The 16,804-nt window shown below is 41.2% G+C and overlaps 2 protein-coding genes across 11 annotated transcripts; one reads left to right on the forward strand and one right to left on the reverse strand.

The window, feature by feature from the left end:
* Positions 1–546: 546 nt before the first annotated feature.
* Positions 547–4,944, forward strand: gpx3 (glutathione peroxidase 3). Of its 2 annotated transcripts, none has more exons than XM_041047570.1 (5): positions 547–690; positions 2,775–2,925; positions 3,023–3,140; positions 3,758–3,857; positions 4,399–4,944. In XM_041047570.1, exons 1-5 carry the CDS (start codon positions 616–618, stop codon positions 4,618–4,620), a joined length of 666 nt encoding a protein of 221 aa, XP_040903504.1. In that variant the 5' UTR covers positions 547–615; the 3' UTR covers positions 4,621–4,944. The 2 variants fall into 2 exon arrangements, with proteins under 2 accessions (XP_040903504.1, XP_040903505.1); XM_041047571.1 differs by having other exon boundaries at positions 2,778–2,925.
* Positions 4,945–5,125: 181 nt separating this feature from the next.
* Positions 5,126–16,600, reverse strand: tnip1 (TNFAIP3 interacting protein 1). 9 transcript variants are annotated; one of them, XR_005894678.1, is made up of 19 exons: positions 16,459–16,600; positions 15,136–15,318; positions 14,369–14,512; positions 14,124–14,209; positions 13,957–14,016; positions 13,082–13,291; positions 11,898–11,992; positions 11,283–11,466; positions 10,944–11,036; positions 10,762–10,827; positions 9,410–9,541; positions 9,154–9,282; positions 8,933–9,067; positions 8,723–8,848; positions 8,491–8,571; positions 7,793–8,008; positions 7,443–7,527; positions 6,700–6,848; positions 5,126–6,495 (listed from the first exon to the last, which is right to left on the reverse strand). XR_005894678.1 is itself a non-coding variant. In XM_041047568.1 (18 exons), exons 2-18 carry the CDS (start codon positions 15,281–15,283, stop codon positions 6,769–6,771), a joined length of 1,980 nt encoding a protein of 659 aa, XP_040903502.1. In that variant the 5' UTR covers positions 15,284–15,318; positions 16,459–16,600; the 3' UTR covers positions 5,126–6,768. The 9 variants fall into 9 exon arrangements, 8 of the variants coding, with proteins under 8 accessions (XP_040903502.1, XP_040903495.1, XP_040903497.1 ...); XM_041047568.1 differs by having other exon boundaries at positions 5,126–6,848; positions 7,793–7,918; XM_041047561.1 differs by having other exon boundaries at positions 5,126–6,848.
* Between the last annotated feature and the right edge of the window lie 204 nt (positions 16,601–16,804).

The following is a 16,804-nucleotide window of genomic DNA, read 5'->3' on the forward strand; positions in this document are numbered from 1 at the left end:
TGTTTATTGCAGTTCAGACAAGATCAACCTGTCACTCTTATAGAATCTTTTATTTATTACTTTAAACATATATCATTTTTTTTCTGTGCAGTCTGAATGCTGTTTATGAATGTTCACAGTAGGTTAAGCACCAGGCATGCTCAGAGTGACAGACACACACACACACATACCTAGTCAACTGGGCTTGCTTTATTTTTGGCAGACTGTCTTAGGGAAAGTGAATGTCAAGAAGAAGAAGAACATTGATTTGTGCTATTTATAACAAAAAAAAACATATTACTAAATAAAAGTAATATCATTTGGCACATGAAAAGCTAAACTAATGCACAATCAAACATTATACTGTGACACTAGTTAGAAAGTCTTACCTATTTAGCTTTCCATCCATTTAGTACATGCTAATACTGTATTCATTCACTGACTCATTCATTCATCTAGGCTTATTGTGTACGCGGTTTACGTCAGCAGAGGGCGTCACTGCAGCCAGCTGTGGTGCCCCTCCGCCTCCGCCTCCACCTCCACCTCCTCCCAGCCAGAGGAGTTTATTTATCCTGAGGGAGAGGTGGACAAGCGCACACACAGTGAGCAGTCACCGTGCCGGGGAAGGACGGCGTGATGTGGCCCTTCTTGCCGCTGCTGCTGCTGCTCGGTCTGCTGCGACCCTGCCCCGCCAGAGCCACGTTAGCACAGGTACCTGTTGATACCCGCACACACAGCGCGTTCACCTGATGAACGCGGACACACAGATGAGACCATAGACTGTGGATGAGACTGACGTGACAGAAGTGAGATCAGATGACATCACTGTATTTTCTACCTGCGCCACGTGAGGCTTAATTAATCTGCAGCAGGAGGATGGGGTATTTATTTGTATTTGTGATGACTGTGACCTAAATAGAGTGTGAGCTGCAACCAACCAGCCAAATGTACAGGCTTTTACTTTTTTTTTACTCATAATTTAACTTAAATGTACACAATCAGTGAGTCAACAAAATTAATTAGATACAGCGTGGGTGCTAGTGTGTGTGTGTGTGTGTGTGTGTGTGTGTATAATTTTATTTAATTTTATTATTTATTTATTTTTATCCCAGTCAGCAGTAGGCCCATGTCATGTGTCATAACCCCTGGTGGTTTGTTTATATTCCTGCCACCTTATGTTTTTTTCCAGATGCACTTTGTCCATGTTTGACATGTTGTTAGGATTTTCCAGAATGTTCCTTGTGACAGTTGAAAATAATTTGGCTCTTTCTTTCCTTGCCCAAAGCGCCTGAAAATCTAGTCAGCAATTGTGTGCTCTGTGCTCATGTTTCTCCACTTGCCAGAATGCTCATCACAGACCTCTTTGGCAGCTTACAGGTGCTGATGATTAAACACATTCTCTCACACCGTAAGGATGTGATGAAGTTTAGGTTAAAATAAATAATGGAATATTAACACCCTTTATTCTGAACTTTATGACAGTTACAAACACTGCAACAAACACCTTCTTATTCTTAATGTGATTTAAGTCCTTTTCCATGTATTGTTGACACCATGTGAAAACTCTGTACAGACAATGCTCTCACCAACAACAAAAAGTGAGCGAGTAGTTGATTGTGGTGTGTCAACCACAGCAACTGTTTGAAATAATGGAAAAGTCTGCCCTCTAATGCCCTGTGATTTACATGCTTGTAAATCATGCATCGATCCATCCTGATAATCAACAGGACACCCACATTAGATAGAAAGTTCTGCAGCTTCTGTTTTCCACTGCACACACACACACACACACACACGCTCAGGGGTCACCTCTACTATAATTTAATTGCGAAATGTAGTGGACATTATTTCTCAATGGGTACCAATGGACTGAGATCTATCTTAGGCTGTGAGCTTTAATTTAACTAAGTGCCTCTGGCTCTTTTAGAGCAATGTTCTCCTGCTCTGTTGACACTGGGCTTGTGTTTTGTAGTGGGGCAGATGTCAGTAACTGACCTAACAACAACAGAGGTATGAGGTGGAAGAAGGGTGAAAGGACTGCACCTGTCCTTCAGAGACTTTATTTGGTTAAAGCTTTTTGATCCATTTGGTAAATAAGCTCTTGTTGTTTGTCCTGGAAACAGGACAGACTATAGAAACAGTAGATTGATTGTTTGGTTGACCTTCAGGGCCTTGTCAACATTTTCCAGCACACTGAAATTATGATTTGTTTCAGGAAAAACTGGGAAATAACATTTCATTCAGTATGAATATTATCTCAACTGTCACATTTCCTCATATTAAATATATTTGGAACTCATTTAGGGCTGCAACTATTTTCATTATCAATGTAATCTGAAGTTTATTTTCTCAATTAATCGTGTAAAAAGTCTGATAGCTGAAAATGACACATGCAGATGTCTCGTTTTGTCCAAGTAACAGTCAAAAACCAAAAGATATGACTCAGAAATTACTCAGATTAAACCAACACATTAAAAGGAGAGGGTGACTGAAATGTTACAAACACACCACCCATAATCAAACATTTGTATGAAGTAAGAGTGGTCAAATCTATGTCAAGGCCTACCAGTGGTCACAACATTTGTGCTGTAGACACTCTACATATATAAAGCAAACAATGTCTAGCAGGATAAGTCCTCATGTAATTCTTTTTTTTTCGTTCACATATCTAGTTAGAAAATCGTTTTTCTTTTATGAGCAAAAATACTACACTGAAGAAACACTGGGTAACTTGTGTGGGATGTTGGCCAGTTAAAACAAATGTAACCTGATGTGACCTGTGTTTGTGTCCCCAGCAGTGTGACTCATCCACAGATGGCACCATTTACAGGTACCACGCAAAGACTCTGAACGGGAGTCACACTGTGAACTTCAGCAACCTTGCAGGCAAGAGTGTCCTGTTCATCAATGTGGCTACATACTGAGGATACACCTATCAGTATGTGGGTAAGAAACAGCACCACAGCCCTCAGTGTAGTGTGGGGCTGGGGGGTGGGGGGACAAATAAAAAAAAGACATTTTAATTCTTGTTTTCTATTATCAGAACTGAATGCACTACATGAAGAGATGAAACCACTTGGACTCACCATTCTTGGCTTTCCCTGCAACCAATTTGGGAAACAGGAACCAGGACAAAGACATGAAATCCTGCCAGCTTTAAAGTGAGAAATCTTTCTTTTTCCTTAGAAGGTCGGCCACAATGAAAACACTGAAGAGCAACAAGCTAAAAAAAAAAAAAAAAAAAAAAAAACAACAGTGAGTTCCAAGCTATACATAAATATATAATTGCTCTCAGTAAAATAAAAAAGCTGTTTAACAAAGCTTTTGGGGAACTTGAAAGTGTCCTCTGCTGAAAGCATATACAAGATGTGAAAACAGGAGAATCCCCCTAAATGTCAATCACAGGCTTCTCACAAGACCGTTCGTATCGTAGTGTGTTGTAACATAAGAACCTTCATAGGTGGATGTAGAGAGGAATTTGCAATATTGGTAAATCCTCTGTCAATCAACAAAGCTTCATTTAATCAGGGAAAATGTCCTTTGGCAATAAGATCAGTTTCTCTTAGTGACCTCTCTCTCACACACACACACCCACACACACACACACAGAATGTATGTCTCAGTTTCCATCAGTCATCTTATCCAAAGCAAAGCCTCTGTCACACACTATGTGGGCTTTGCTTGTAGTTTGCTTTGTAGTGATTTTAGGGCGGCAGCCAGGCCACTAAGTGCTCAGAGGCACGTCCACTGATAAGCTTGCCCTCTTTCTGGATTCCAGGCATGTCAGGCCAGGCAATGGGTTTGTTCCAAACTTCCTGTTGTTTGAGAAAGGTGATGTGAACGGAAAAGACGAGCAAGAGGTTTTCACTTTCCTTAAGGTGAGTAACTGTCTGCTAGCAAATTGTGTGATTTAAACATTTTGAATACACATCGTCTGTCAATAGAGGGAGCCTGTTTATAGAAGCTTAACTCATGGTATTCTCCAGCTGTGCACAGACTCTTCAGTCTTGTCATCTTAGACTGAGTGCTGTTTAACATCTTCTAATCAAAGTGCATACATGAAAGAAGCTACTGCAACTCTTGACCTGATAAGTCACACACACAGTTCTTGTTTACTGAATAAATACTGCATAAACATGTTCACACCCTGCACAGCCAAACCCATTATGACGTATTTCCAAATATAAAGGGCTATAAATAGCTATTGGTGTGTGAGCATTTCTGAGCCAATAAAAAATTCTCACACTGGGTTTGCTGAATGCACTGGCTGAACAGTAGATCATTTTACCTCCATGCAAATGATTAATTTACTAAATAAATTGAATGTGTTGCAATTCTACTGGGTGGAGGTTTACTCCCTCTGACTGTGCACTGTGACTTTGTTGGTCTCATTATTTTCCTGCGCTGTCTACCGTGCAGAACGCCTGCCCTCCTGTCGGAGACAACTTCGGCAACACTGCTAACAGATTGTTCTGGGAGCCTCTGAGGATCAGCGACATTAAGTGGAACTTCGAGAAGTTTCTGGTGGGGCCAGACGGGAAGCCGGTGATGAGGTGGCACCCGAGTGTCAACATTTCTGAGGTCCGAGCTGACATTCAGAAATACCTGCTCCAGCGCTACACGCAGGGTTTTTTCAATTAGATCTTTGATTCAACATAGAGAATTGTCCATCTAATTAAGTTACTGCGACATAATGAGATGCACAAGACAAGTAGAGTAACGATAGAATGTAGAAGAGAGTAATGTTAACAGTTTCTGATACATGAAGTTGGCATGTTAAATGAAGAGGAGGCATGAAAACAGGAACTCTGTGGTGCCTCTTCAGAGTCTGGGGCTCAGGCCAGCTCTTCAGTGCATTCAAGCTGCCCTGTAATCCCACAGCATCATGTCATCTTCTCATCCCAGGACCTGTTAGCCATTACAGCCTAGATATTGATTACTTCCAATAAATCATGGAGAACAACACTCTGATGTGCAGACCTTCTTTTATGAGACACAACTGTTATACTGTGGGTGTTATGTCACACACGGAGGTGAACGTAGCGAACGTGTGTGTCCCGCTGACATTTCTATCCTGCAACAGAAAAAAAATGGACAACATATGATATGATGAAATATGATGAATAAGCAGGGTAAGATACTAATAGACACTTAGAATAGATTTATTAAGCCAGTCAAATACAAAAAGTCTCACATGTGCTTTTGCCTACAGCAAAAAAAAGAAAGAGAAAGAAAGAAAGAAAGAAAGAACGAAAGAAAGAAAGAAAGAAAGAAAGAAAGAAAGAAAGAAAGGGGACTCCAAACCAAGAAAATACAACTGCCAGTAATTACAGCATACCTTTCAAAGTGCAATTCTGCTGTTCCCTTTCAGCTCTCACCCATCAGGATTTTATACCCTGTAACTTAATAACTTGTTGATAAAATTGAATCTTTTTTTTTTTTCCAAATTCATCTGTGCACATTTTGAAGCCCTTCAGACTACCTGGTATTCACTATACTAAGGAAATCTTAATGGGTGTCCAGTTTAAACAGTGGCTTGATTTTAGATTAGATCCACCTTTTCAAAATAGTCACACACACAATATCTGGAGGTGTGGATCCTGTGTCTGCTCTCAGGGCTCTCGACTTTCTCTCTTGACAGAGAGCAAAGCCAGACATCCTGGCAGAGGTTGTCCTCTGAGGAGCAGCCGTGCTGTTGTCACACTGGATCTAGGACCTCCACGTACTGATGAAAATCTTCCCCTTTCTGCTGTTTGAGGTGAATTTGAACGTTTCGGTTCTACAACTCATTCAGTTAAAGTGAAATATCAGGTGTTTGAGGAAGAAGAGGCAGGTGGTAATTGCCGGATTTTTGCCGGAGGATTTAGTGCTGGAACCTAAATACTGTATGTTGGGGCTAAACTGTGGGCAACAGTACAGGATGCAGCACGATGAGTATGAATATCAGAATGAGTGATCAAATCAATTGTGGTCAAGTACAAGTGTTGTGTTTAATGAGATTAGGTCCATCATCATGGGGAAAAAAAAAGGTTGTGTATGTATTGTGCATTGTGTATTGTGTCTGATACAAACATACAATGTCAATAGCTACAATATATTGGGATTACACTAACAACATAGAAAGAACAGCATTACTAAAGACAATGATTTACACTTAGTCAATGCAACTATCAAAACAGCAGGTTATAAATAAATTATCAATAATCACAATCAATGTTTTTGGTATGATACCATCAAAATTCATTTCCCAAAATTTTTGTATTTCAACAACCACTTTTGAACAGTTACACATATGGGACAGTTCTATAACATCGATGGTACTGAAGAAATCTTCATAAAATCAATCAACATTCACATTGTAAATTCTATGATTCAATGTACCTATATAATCATTCATTGTTGGAATGAGTATATGTAGTCTTAGTTGTATTGGGGAATGGCTTCCTGTAACCCTACAAGTAACAAACTAAGTGTCAAGTTGTTACGTATTTGCAGACAATCACATAGGTATATTTTCTGGAAAAAAAAAACAACAATGGTAATTAATTCAACCTATTAAACAAATGACTTCGTTTCCTGATAAAAAAAATCAAAATAATATTTCATGTATATATTCAGAATAGCGAAGTGTTTCACAAATAGCCTTATAAAACGCAAGTATAAACAACATTACAATAGGATATCTACAGTTCAGTAGGAAAATTATAGATCAAATCACACCTTGTCAACTCAAAAACAAACTGATTTCATGCTACTACCCAGACTCCCTCAGGTGGGTACGGTGATGCTTTAGTGCTTTCCAGGGTCAATGTTCTGTCGCTCCCTTTTTCCAAATCCTGCTGCTGCGGCTGCTGCTGCTGCAGACTGATCTACAGATACACGAAGGATAAAGACTGTATTATCATTACAGTCACAAACGTTGCTGTCCCACACACTTTTCTAAACCGAACACAGTAGAAGTGGCCTTTGCACGATACATAGTGTAACTTAATGCTTTAGAAATATTTTCTAAATATATATTTTCTCACTGCCAACAAATCCCGTGAAAAGACAAAGACCAACAATCAACTGACCAAACTAACAAGTTTCATCTGTGTAGCCAAAGCCTGAGAGTTCACTCCTTCGTGCCTCAGAGCTTCACTGTCATCAAAACTACTAAAAACAAAAAGGGGCCACAGTGTTGTACTGTGTGAAATTCATTCATTAAGGTCAGCGCAGTTTATTTTGAGTCAGTCCCACATAAACCGTCCTAATGCCATAAATACACACTAGTGGGTGTGAAAAGAGTCCCCAACCAGTGTGAAGTGTTTACTCCTATTTTTAGTAACATAGGGAAATAAAAAAAATAGCACGAGATAAAAATACAGTGACACCAGCTCCATCCTTTGAGCAATAAAACTGTGTACAAACATGCAATTTATAACACACTATAAGAATGAAATAGTGGGGTTGCTGTACTGTACCTGCATTCTCTGGTGGTGGTCTTGAACTCTCTCCAACTGCTCTGGCCCCTCTGGGCTGTGGGAATGATGACTGCCAAGGAAAACCCTGACCAAAGAGAAAGCCCCACCTTAGTTCAAACTATTAACCATCCTCATTTATCATAACCAGAACCCCTTAACTTTTCTGTAACCTAACAAATGTACTGAATATGAGCGTGGCTCGGTTGAGCTGCAGTTAGGCCTAATTACATCTGCCTGTTCCTCCCAACAGATAAGGGGAGTTGAGGTAAGAGGAAAAAAAGAGCCTTGTTTTCTCAGTGAACCAGAGTCACTCCAGAGACAGAGACAGAGGGGCCTTAGAGGACCCTTACCGGGGTAACAGGCTGGAAGTCTCGTACAGGGGGTGGTGCTGCGGCGGCTGCGGCTGCGGCGCCTGCTGCATTGGGCATCCGGGGAGGGAAGTGTATGGGCCAGCCCTCAAGGCCCTGCGGTCCCACCTGCACAAAGGGACCACAGTAGGGAGGGCTCAGCGGGCCGTTCACTGAGCCTGACGTGGGGTCTGAGGTACGTCTTTCCTGCTGCTGCCCCTACGAGGGATCACAAGTACACACGTGATCCCCAATCAGTGTACGGCTGCTACTCTCAGCGAGCGCAGTGGCCCTGTCGTGGCACAGGCCACCGCTGACCTTCAACCCTACTGCCGCTGCCTCCCACGGAGGAGTGTAAACGTTCCACCTGCTGATCCCGAATGCACTGACAAACATGCTAGCTGGAGTGAGGCTCTTGTCCTGGAGAACTGATTTGTCCACAGTGAACTTATCACAGTCAACATCTAAGTGACTGCATCCTGTCACAAGGGGGTGCTAGACAGCAATGTTTAACAACAACTCCTATCCTACAGCGTGATGCATCTCAGAGGTCAATGCCTTGGCCCTAATTGAATGCACTTGAAAGCACGGCCAAAAAAGTGACCAAACATATCACCTATCCAGACTGACAGCGCCGTTTCATTCACCATTTCAATATGTCTGCACTACTACCAGGCTCAGACCGAGGCTGCAGCCAGTACCTGTTTGTGATGCATCTGCAGTCTCTCCAGCTTACATCTCTCTGTACGTTCTCTCTGGCACTCGTTCTGTGCCTGATGAAGCTGAACAACAAACACAAAATAATAAAAATAAATAAATAACATTAGAGAGCAGTTCAGTAGTACAATTCATTCATTCAATGCAAAAATCAGAAGCTAAATCTTTCCTGCTCATGCCACATTCAGGAGAATAGGCTGTAAACACGAGGATTACCTGATTGGTCAAATTAGTAATCTGACCCTGGAGTCTCTCAACTTGCCGCCTCAAGTCTTCTTTTTCCTCATTCATTCGCTCTCTGTCACTCCTCTCTTTTCTGAAGTCTTCTTCAAAGATTTTCACCTGAAAGACAAAACAGTAATTAGAAGCAGTTGTGGCAATGTATGAATACATATGTGTATGTGTGTGCGTGTGAGTTGTTGTCACCTGTTCTTTTAGTACAGCAATTTGAGTGAGCAGTTCCTGTTTCTTCAGGTTATTGGCTGCGTCTGCAAAGTTACCCTGGCCAGGTGGTTGTTGAGAGGATGAAGGGGAGTGCAGGTTTAAGGCTTCCTCTAAAGCCTGACGAAAGACAGAACAAGCGTATTACACAGAAAGAAATGTCTCCGTCTTTCATCGATCTCTTTTTGCGTCTCTTCCACACTCACCCTGTTGAGGCGTTGGATCTCCTTCTCCTGGTACTCCCTCTGTTTGCTGAGAGGCAGCAGCTGATCCTGCAGGTAGCGAATCTTCTGCTTCAGCTCAGTGGTCTCAGAGTTGAGACACTCCTTTTCCCCCTGAAACAAACCCAAGACATTGAAAACACCTTTCTTAAGACATTCCGTAACATTTTTTTTTTCTGTTTCCTGGCTTTGACATGTTTACACCTATGTCACCTGTGCTTTGTGCCCTTGTAATTCTCACCTGTACATTTTCAATCTTGGACTTGGCCAGCAGCAGCTTCTTGTCATAGTCACGCTGCCTCTGCTCTCGCTCAGCCTCCAGCTCAAGCACAGTTTTCTGGGACTCTGCCAGACGTTGTCTGAGGTCTGTGATCTGAGGGTCAGTGCAAACCATTCGGTTACGGACAGCATTCACAGAATCCACTAATTTCTCACAAACACAAACAAGCACAAGTGATTCAGTGATAACTCTCGGGTAAAGATAGACATCAGCTGGTGGTGCATGTGTTTAGATACTTAGAAATGTGCGTTATCGAATTAAAAACCAAGCAACAGCAACAAGGATATTTGCAAACATACGCAGTTCTGTTTTTGTGTAAAATATGAACGAACCTAGTGACGCAAATGGATATATCTCTGCGGTTTAAACCCTAAGCTGCATGGTGTCCCTATCTCAACAAAATGTGAATATAGGTTTGTTCATGACTCTGCGTGTGTGCAAGCGTAGGTGTGTGAGTCTGAGAGTGTGAGAGTGTGTACATTTGTGTGTCTCTGCTGCCCTCTGACTGCACCACAGCAGGAAGTCAGTGGGTACCAGAGAGGTGAGGGGAATTCTTACTGCACAAGTGTGACAGGTCTTGTGGGTTAAGTATGCTCAGATCGCAAGCTATTGCAAGATTGCGCCTTTTCCACTGGACAAGCACATAGAAATAAAGACAGAAAAAAAAAAAAAAGAAAAAAAAACGTACACACACACAGCTGCTACACTGCCAAATGATGCACAGAAACATCCTTTGTTCCTTAAAGATTTTTACGAATTACAAAATCCTTGCCATCTATCATGTCACTTACTTAAAAAACCTGGATTAAAAAAATGGATATTCCACTGACACAGTGTAAAACGTGACCACTGGTGTCACAAAGCTACAAGCTTGGTAGCAAGATAATACTGTTTCCTTTGGCATTTTCTGACTGTATAGTCTTCAATACATGTTCATTTACTTCATGACCTAATTTATCCTTAAAATATAGAAAGCTAAAACTAAATTTGATCAGTTTCAAAATGCAATAGCTCTAGCAATACATGAAGTGGCGCCTAAGTATTTAAAGAAATATCTGACCCATAAGTTAACTCGATTACTAAACTCAGCATCGACGGAGGCTAAAATGAGTTCAGTGGAAGACACACAGATCTCACAAAATGGAACAAACTAGTTAAACTAAAAGTCAGCTCTGACTTGATAAAAATGAAAATGTTTTTCAAAGGAATTCGGAGAGAATTAGGTACTCATTCTCCTTCACCAGCTCTGTGTTAGCCGAGGACACCTCTTGGTCTTCCCACACCCTTCATAAAAGCTGTAGTCATTACTGTACCTTCTGTTCAAACTGTGACTTCATGGAGTTCCACTGAATGTCCCACTGCTTGTTCACCTCCAGTACCTGTGAGCAGAGCAAGAAAGTGAAACAAATGACACTCAACATATAGGAAACAAAATACACAGAGACTTTCCCCTATGGCAAAAGAGGATGAACAGTAAGTGCAAAAAAAGACTCACATCCTTTCTCTGCTTCTCCAAAAGCTTGATCTTCTTTTCATACACCTCTACATCACAAGGTTTAGTTGGGGTTTTCTCTGCAGCTTTTCCACTCTGGGGGCAAAAAAAACATTCCTAAATCCACAACATTTCTTCATTACAGTTATTTTACAAGCGAGTTTTAAGTCACAAATTCTTCAATTCACGTTTCTTCATCACGAAAAAAACATTACTGAATGTATTTCTAAAAAGGAAACAAAAATGTATATGGTATGTAAATGGGCAAAAGTTTCATTTCTACAATAAGTTGTGACAAGTTCAGAGGATTAAACAAATAATTAACTATGTAACTTAATCTACCTTCTGCGGTGTTGTGGCCTCCATCTTAGGTCGTACGGCAGCAGATTCCTCCTTCACAGGCTCCTCTTTGGCCTCTGGAGGTTCGGTGTCAGATGGGGCAGCAGATGATGTCGTTGCTGCCGCTGTTGCTGTTGCTGCTGCCGCCCCTCCTGTGACGAGCTCCTTAAGTTTCTGGTTCTCCTGTCTGAATTGGCAAGAAAATGAAAATGATAGTCTTTCTGAACAACGTCCCTTCCCAGAGTTAGCTGAGGTTTTGGTATAGCTTCAGGATGTAGTTCGGGAAGAACCTACAATGCCTGCTGTGTGCAGTGACACCAACAGAAAGCACTGGAGTAACCCACACCCATCAAAAGTGAAAGAATGGTCATCAACATCCATGACAAATGAAAGATAACGTAGGGTTTTGCCATCAAAACACTTATGGAAGGCTGAAAAAGCTAAACCACCAGAAGAATGAGTGTGAGATGTAAGAGTGTCCGTATTGTTGAGCTACTTGGAGGGAATTTCCTGCAGATCTCGCGGGTTGTTCTGTTTGAACCTTCTAATAATAAAGTTTCAACTTAAGCAGAAATAAAACAAAACCTAGTCAAATTAAAACAGAAGGTGAAACATTACCTCAGCTGTTCCAAGTCTCGATTCCTGATATGATGGTCCTCTTCCATTTTCTTTCTAAGCTCATTATTCTCCTGTCTGAGCTGCTCACAGAGAGTCTATAAAACCAAAAAACACATTTATCGCCATATTTAACATCATTCTGTATAATAATAACTTCTTTTTTCCTATATGCCCACACATAGCCGGAAGCAACTGCCTTTAACACAATGGCACAACACAAAAGGTATTATATTGGAATACTGTGTGTGTGAGTGTACACATATACATATATAACAGAACTCACAAGGAAATACTTCCTACCTCTATGGCTCACAATTTCTGACACATGGTCCACAAACTAACAACCACCGTTTTTTAAGTTTATGTGAGAGGTTTTGAAAAGAAAGGAGAAAAAAAACCTCCTGTGAAAAATATGAATATGAGCCTGCAAGCACTGCTTTGCTTTTGTTTGTTCAAATTCAGGCTGTTATGTGTTTGATAAGTTCAAAGTGCTGCTGAATTTATAACCTACACTTCATGAGCCTTAAAATAAATCTGAAATACTTGACATGGTTATTCTACCTTTATTGTAAAGCACTTCAGAACTTTATTTAGAAATGTTCTGAACAAATGAAGTTAATAAAGTTTAAGTTTATTACAGTGTATTTAAAAAATAAATAAATCTCTGATATCAAATACAACCCAGGTAAAGGTCTGGCTAAGTGTTGTGTGCCAGTAGGTGTACTTGCTGTAGATGTACACTGTTTGTGTCTAATGCACCTCAAGTATCTCAAGTGCCACTCTGCAGTTGAGTGCAGTGGTAAAACAGTAGCAATATTACATATATCATTATATTGCAAACAAAGAGCTTTGTCTTCTCTCCACTGCCTGCAAATAAAATCTGCCAGTCTCTCTGAAGTCAGCAGAGATAACTACTAATCTATCATATCTGAAGTGTAATGAAAGCCACGCTGTAGCATTTAATACATGCCAGCTTGTGAATAGTTTACTGATGATATGTTTGATATAAAAACAATGTTAAATTTGTCACAACCAATCATGGTTGTATGCACATTTCTCACATTATATGATGCTAATATAAAAAAACTCTTAGGCCGTCTTGGAGAAGTAGCTTGAATCTAAGGTGTGATGGTTGGTTTTGCATTTTTTTAGTTTCACTTATGTCCCACACTTGTGTCGCATACCTGTAGGAGGGAGGTCCTCTGTTCATTCTTTTGGACCTTAGAGGAAAGATGGTGAAACTCCACAGCCATGCGACCGAGGTGAGCTAACAGCTGGTTCGGGTTGGACTCCTCTGCGAATATGCTGAAGGAGCTCTCTAGTCTCTTCAGCTGGCTTGCCAGTTCGATGTTCTCCTGAGGCAGCAGGGGGATTACTCCTGCCACTAAGCCGGCCTGGAGATACCCACACAGGTAAAGAGTCAGTCCTTCCTCTCTAGCTGACTCAGAGGGCTGACTAACAATTAAATATGCACTTCAACAAGCACAGGAATGAAAGAGCAGCATTCTGTAAGAGTCATCCTGTTACTATTTATATGGAAACCAGCTGATTTAACTGAAAAGACAAACCAGTTTGTCCTGTTGGATTTAAATTTAGACTACAAACTAATGAATACCTCAGAAGGAAAGGCTGTGGTATTAGTGTTACTAAAGTATATGAGGAGTCAGGCTACACAATTTCTAGTTATGAGGCAATCTAGTCAATTAGTTCTGACGACACATGTTCCTGAGATATTTTCGTGTTGTGTCCTGTTAACACATCCCCTAGGATGTAGTGTGTGAATGAATCAGCTGTGTAATTCTAATCAGTAATAATCCTGGACTTTCCCCTGGCTGACTCAGGCTGGAGCTACCAGTATTGAGTTTGCCGGTGAGTCACCGCACCAAGGATATGTTCCTAATATTGACAAAATGGCTATTAAGAGGAAAGGCTAAATAAATTACATAAAATTTTTATTTTGGGGAGTTAGTGCCAGGAGGATTGATACTCTAAACATGCTAAATTGTTAGTTAAAATGAAAGATTCTGTCCCTGTGTCACAACAAATATCTGGTACATACAGTCAAGGCATCTGGAGTCTTCCCCTCCACATTCACAACTTCAAACTCTGCTAAGGCCTCCTGTAAAGACCAAACAGTATAACGTCTTAAAAAATTTCTGCATCTAGTGTTATTTAGAGTTGTTCTGCTCCAAACAAAATCTCACACACACAGAACAAATTACTTACATTGGGCTTCTCAGACTGCAAGGTCTTCCCTAAACAGCTAGTCTGCTCCTCCTTCTGCTCTGCAGTGGGTTGTAAACAGGGTTTACCTGCAATGCCATACCAATGCCAAGCTTAATCCAAGTTTCAGTAAAGTGGAACAGTACGCCATCTGGTTACAACAGTTTGCTATGTGGTTACAATGCTGTACACTGCAAATGTGTCTACAAAGCTGAATTCATCAGTACCATCAATTCTGTGGAACTTACTTTGTGTCTCAGTCTGAGCGGTCCCTCCCATACACAGACTGGCCGCAAAGCTGGAGGACTTGAGGGCCTCGTTGTCTCTCACAAGTTCCTCCACTCTCTGCCGAAGCCTTGATGCCTCTGACTGAGACTCTTCCAGCAAATCACCTGCAAGTTTCAGAGAGATCTTGTCTCTGTCCACCAGCAGCTCTTCACTTGCGTTTCGCTTGAACTAACTTTTAACTATCTTTAAACCATCTTTTTTAGTTTTTTTTTCTCACTCAACAAAGACCGCTACGGTTCGAACTATCGGAACGAGCAGTCATCAAATAAAACGTGATAAAGGTTCAGTGAGAAAATTGCGTGCAAGTAGCACTCCCTAGGTGAGTCACAAAAGGAGCAATTAGGCCATTCACATCATTGCAAGCTTTTCAACATACTACAGATGGAGATCATCAGGTTTTACTACATTCCACTTCATTTGGTGCATGACACATTCCCTCCTGGGTTTGTATGTTTTGACTGGAAATCCAGTTAAGTAATCTGTCATATAAAGTTATATGAAGTCTTTGTGGGTGTATTAAGTTGATATTAAATAATAATTCATTTAGTGCTGCTACAAAATGCAGGTTGAACACATTTTCTCTACAACACTTTACAAACTACAATTAAGAAATGAATGTAGACCATTGTGGAAAAATAAAACCCTCAGGTGTTAACACACACAACAGATGTGCATTAAATCCTCTGTCCACAGCCTTGAGGTAACCATTCTGTCTTTAGGAACCTACCTAAGCTCTTAAGTCCCTTCATCCGTTCCCTCAGCATGCTGTTCTCCTCTAGTAGCTGTCGAAAGTTGCTTCCCCCTCCGGCCTCCTCTCTGGCCTTGACCTCACTCCCACCTGGATCATAGATACGGTACGGACCTTTCCCTTCCATTGCCGTCTCTCACTTCTTAGACATGGTCCTCTGAACTGTGGAAAGAGGACACAGAACGGTTATTTTTAAGTTGTTAAAAAAAAAACATACATACATACATACTTAAAAGGACTGGAAACCACTAGGGAAAATTCAAGCACGTGAAAAAATGAAGGAGAAGCTGACCTTTACAGAAAACAAAAAGTGCTGATAGTAAATTCTCAAAACACAGAAGACTGAGAACTTGTGTCTACAACCCTTTGTCATATAAGAAGCAACTACAGAAACAACATGAGCAGTTTTTCCACTGCACAGGCACTTAGATTAAAAATATACTGCTCACAGAGCCAATCTGAAAGCGTATGGCACAGTGAAAGAGCAACTAGCATCAAATATCGTCACGCAAATGTCCCCATGCAGAGGAAGGCAACAGCTGAACAGAAGCAATGGCTGTACTGTACGAAGAAAAATAACTTACTTCTTGGTTCTCTTAATCCTAAACCAGAAATCCCCTTGAACCACAACTTACACTGTAGCAATATTACAACCACACAGAAATACAGCAAATGATGTTTCTGGCACTTCTGTATTGCAGATAGAATGAATATCTCCTACTCAGACATCCCACTGTATGTGCTACACCCGCTCCGTCTCAGCTTACAATTTCTAGCAGGACGAGTGTAAACTATCGTTGAAGCCCGGTGAGGAAAATGAAGAACCACGGACAGGACAAAAGCGACAACATCACCACAGTGCTACCCTGCCAGAGAGAGACATATGGCAACAATGTGCTAACGTTTCTAAAGGCTAAATATGACACAACTACAGCGTTCATATCCGAGGGGGGAGGGTGGAGGGGAGGACAAAAGCAGGGGAAAGAAAAGTAAATGTTACGCGAATTCTGGTAACAGACATCTACCCAACAGACGAGAATCAAATACAGCACAATCTAGCTAATGATAGCTACCTTGATTGGCTGAAGAAGGCTAATATTAGTTTTCGCTGTTGTCATGCAAATTGCTAGCAACATCCTCGTTAGCTGTCGGCTAGCTAACACTAGATGACAGAGCGGGACAGCAAGCCGCCAGCTCCTCTTATTTAGCCACTACAGATACTTTTATCGATGAAGTAAGTCAGCCTGAAAGCGGAGTTAAACGACAAACCAAAGAACAAAGAGGTGTCTTTTAGCTGGGTACCTTTCAGCTCGCAGTGGTCTCTCGTCTCTCTAGCCCAGACATATATTGCGGAAGTGGTCTACTGGTCTGTGCTGTAACCTGGGAAATTCCACCTCACAACGTTTGATCAACAGCGATGATTGACGGCACCGCGGACCAATCAGGATGCAGCTCCCGTCAGTAGGGCAACAGCAGGAGCCACTCACTGCAATGTAAACACTGGAGCGAAATGCTGCCTATGTACACACTACATGGTACTGATTTTACCAGAGTTATCCAGCCTGCTCACATCGGGGACTTTTAAATACGTAAATACATATTTAAATATAGCAATAAGGGCTCATATGACACTGTGACACTAGGGTGT

Source organism: Toxotes jaculatrix, chromosome 10 (assembly GCF_017976425.1).
Source record: "Toxotes jaculatrix isolate fToxJac2 chromosome 10, fToxJac2.pri, whole genome shotgun sequence".
NCBI classification, from domain to species: domain Eukaryota; kingdom Metazoa; phylum Chordata; class Actinopteri; family Toxotidae; genus Toxotes; species Toxotes jaculatrix.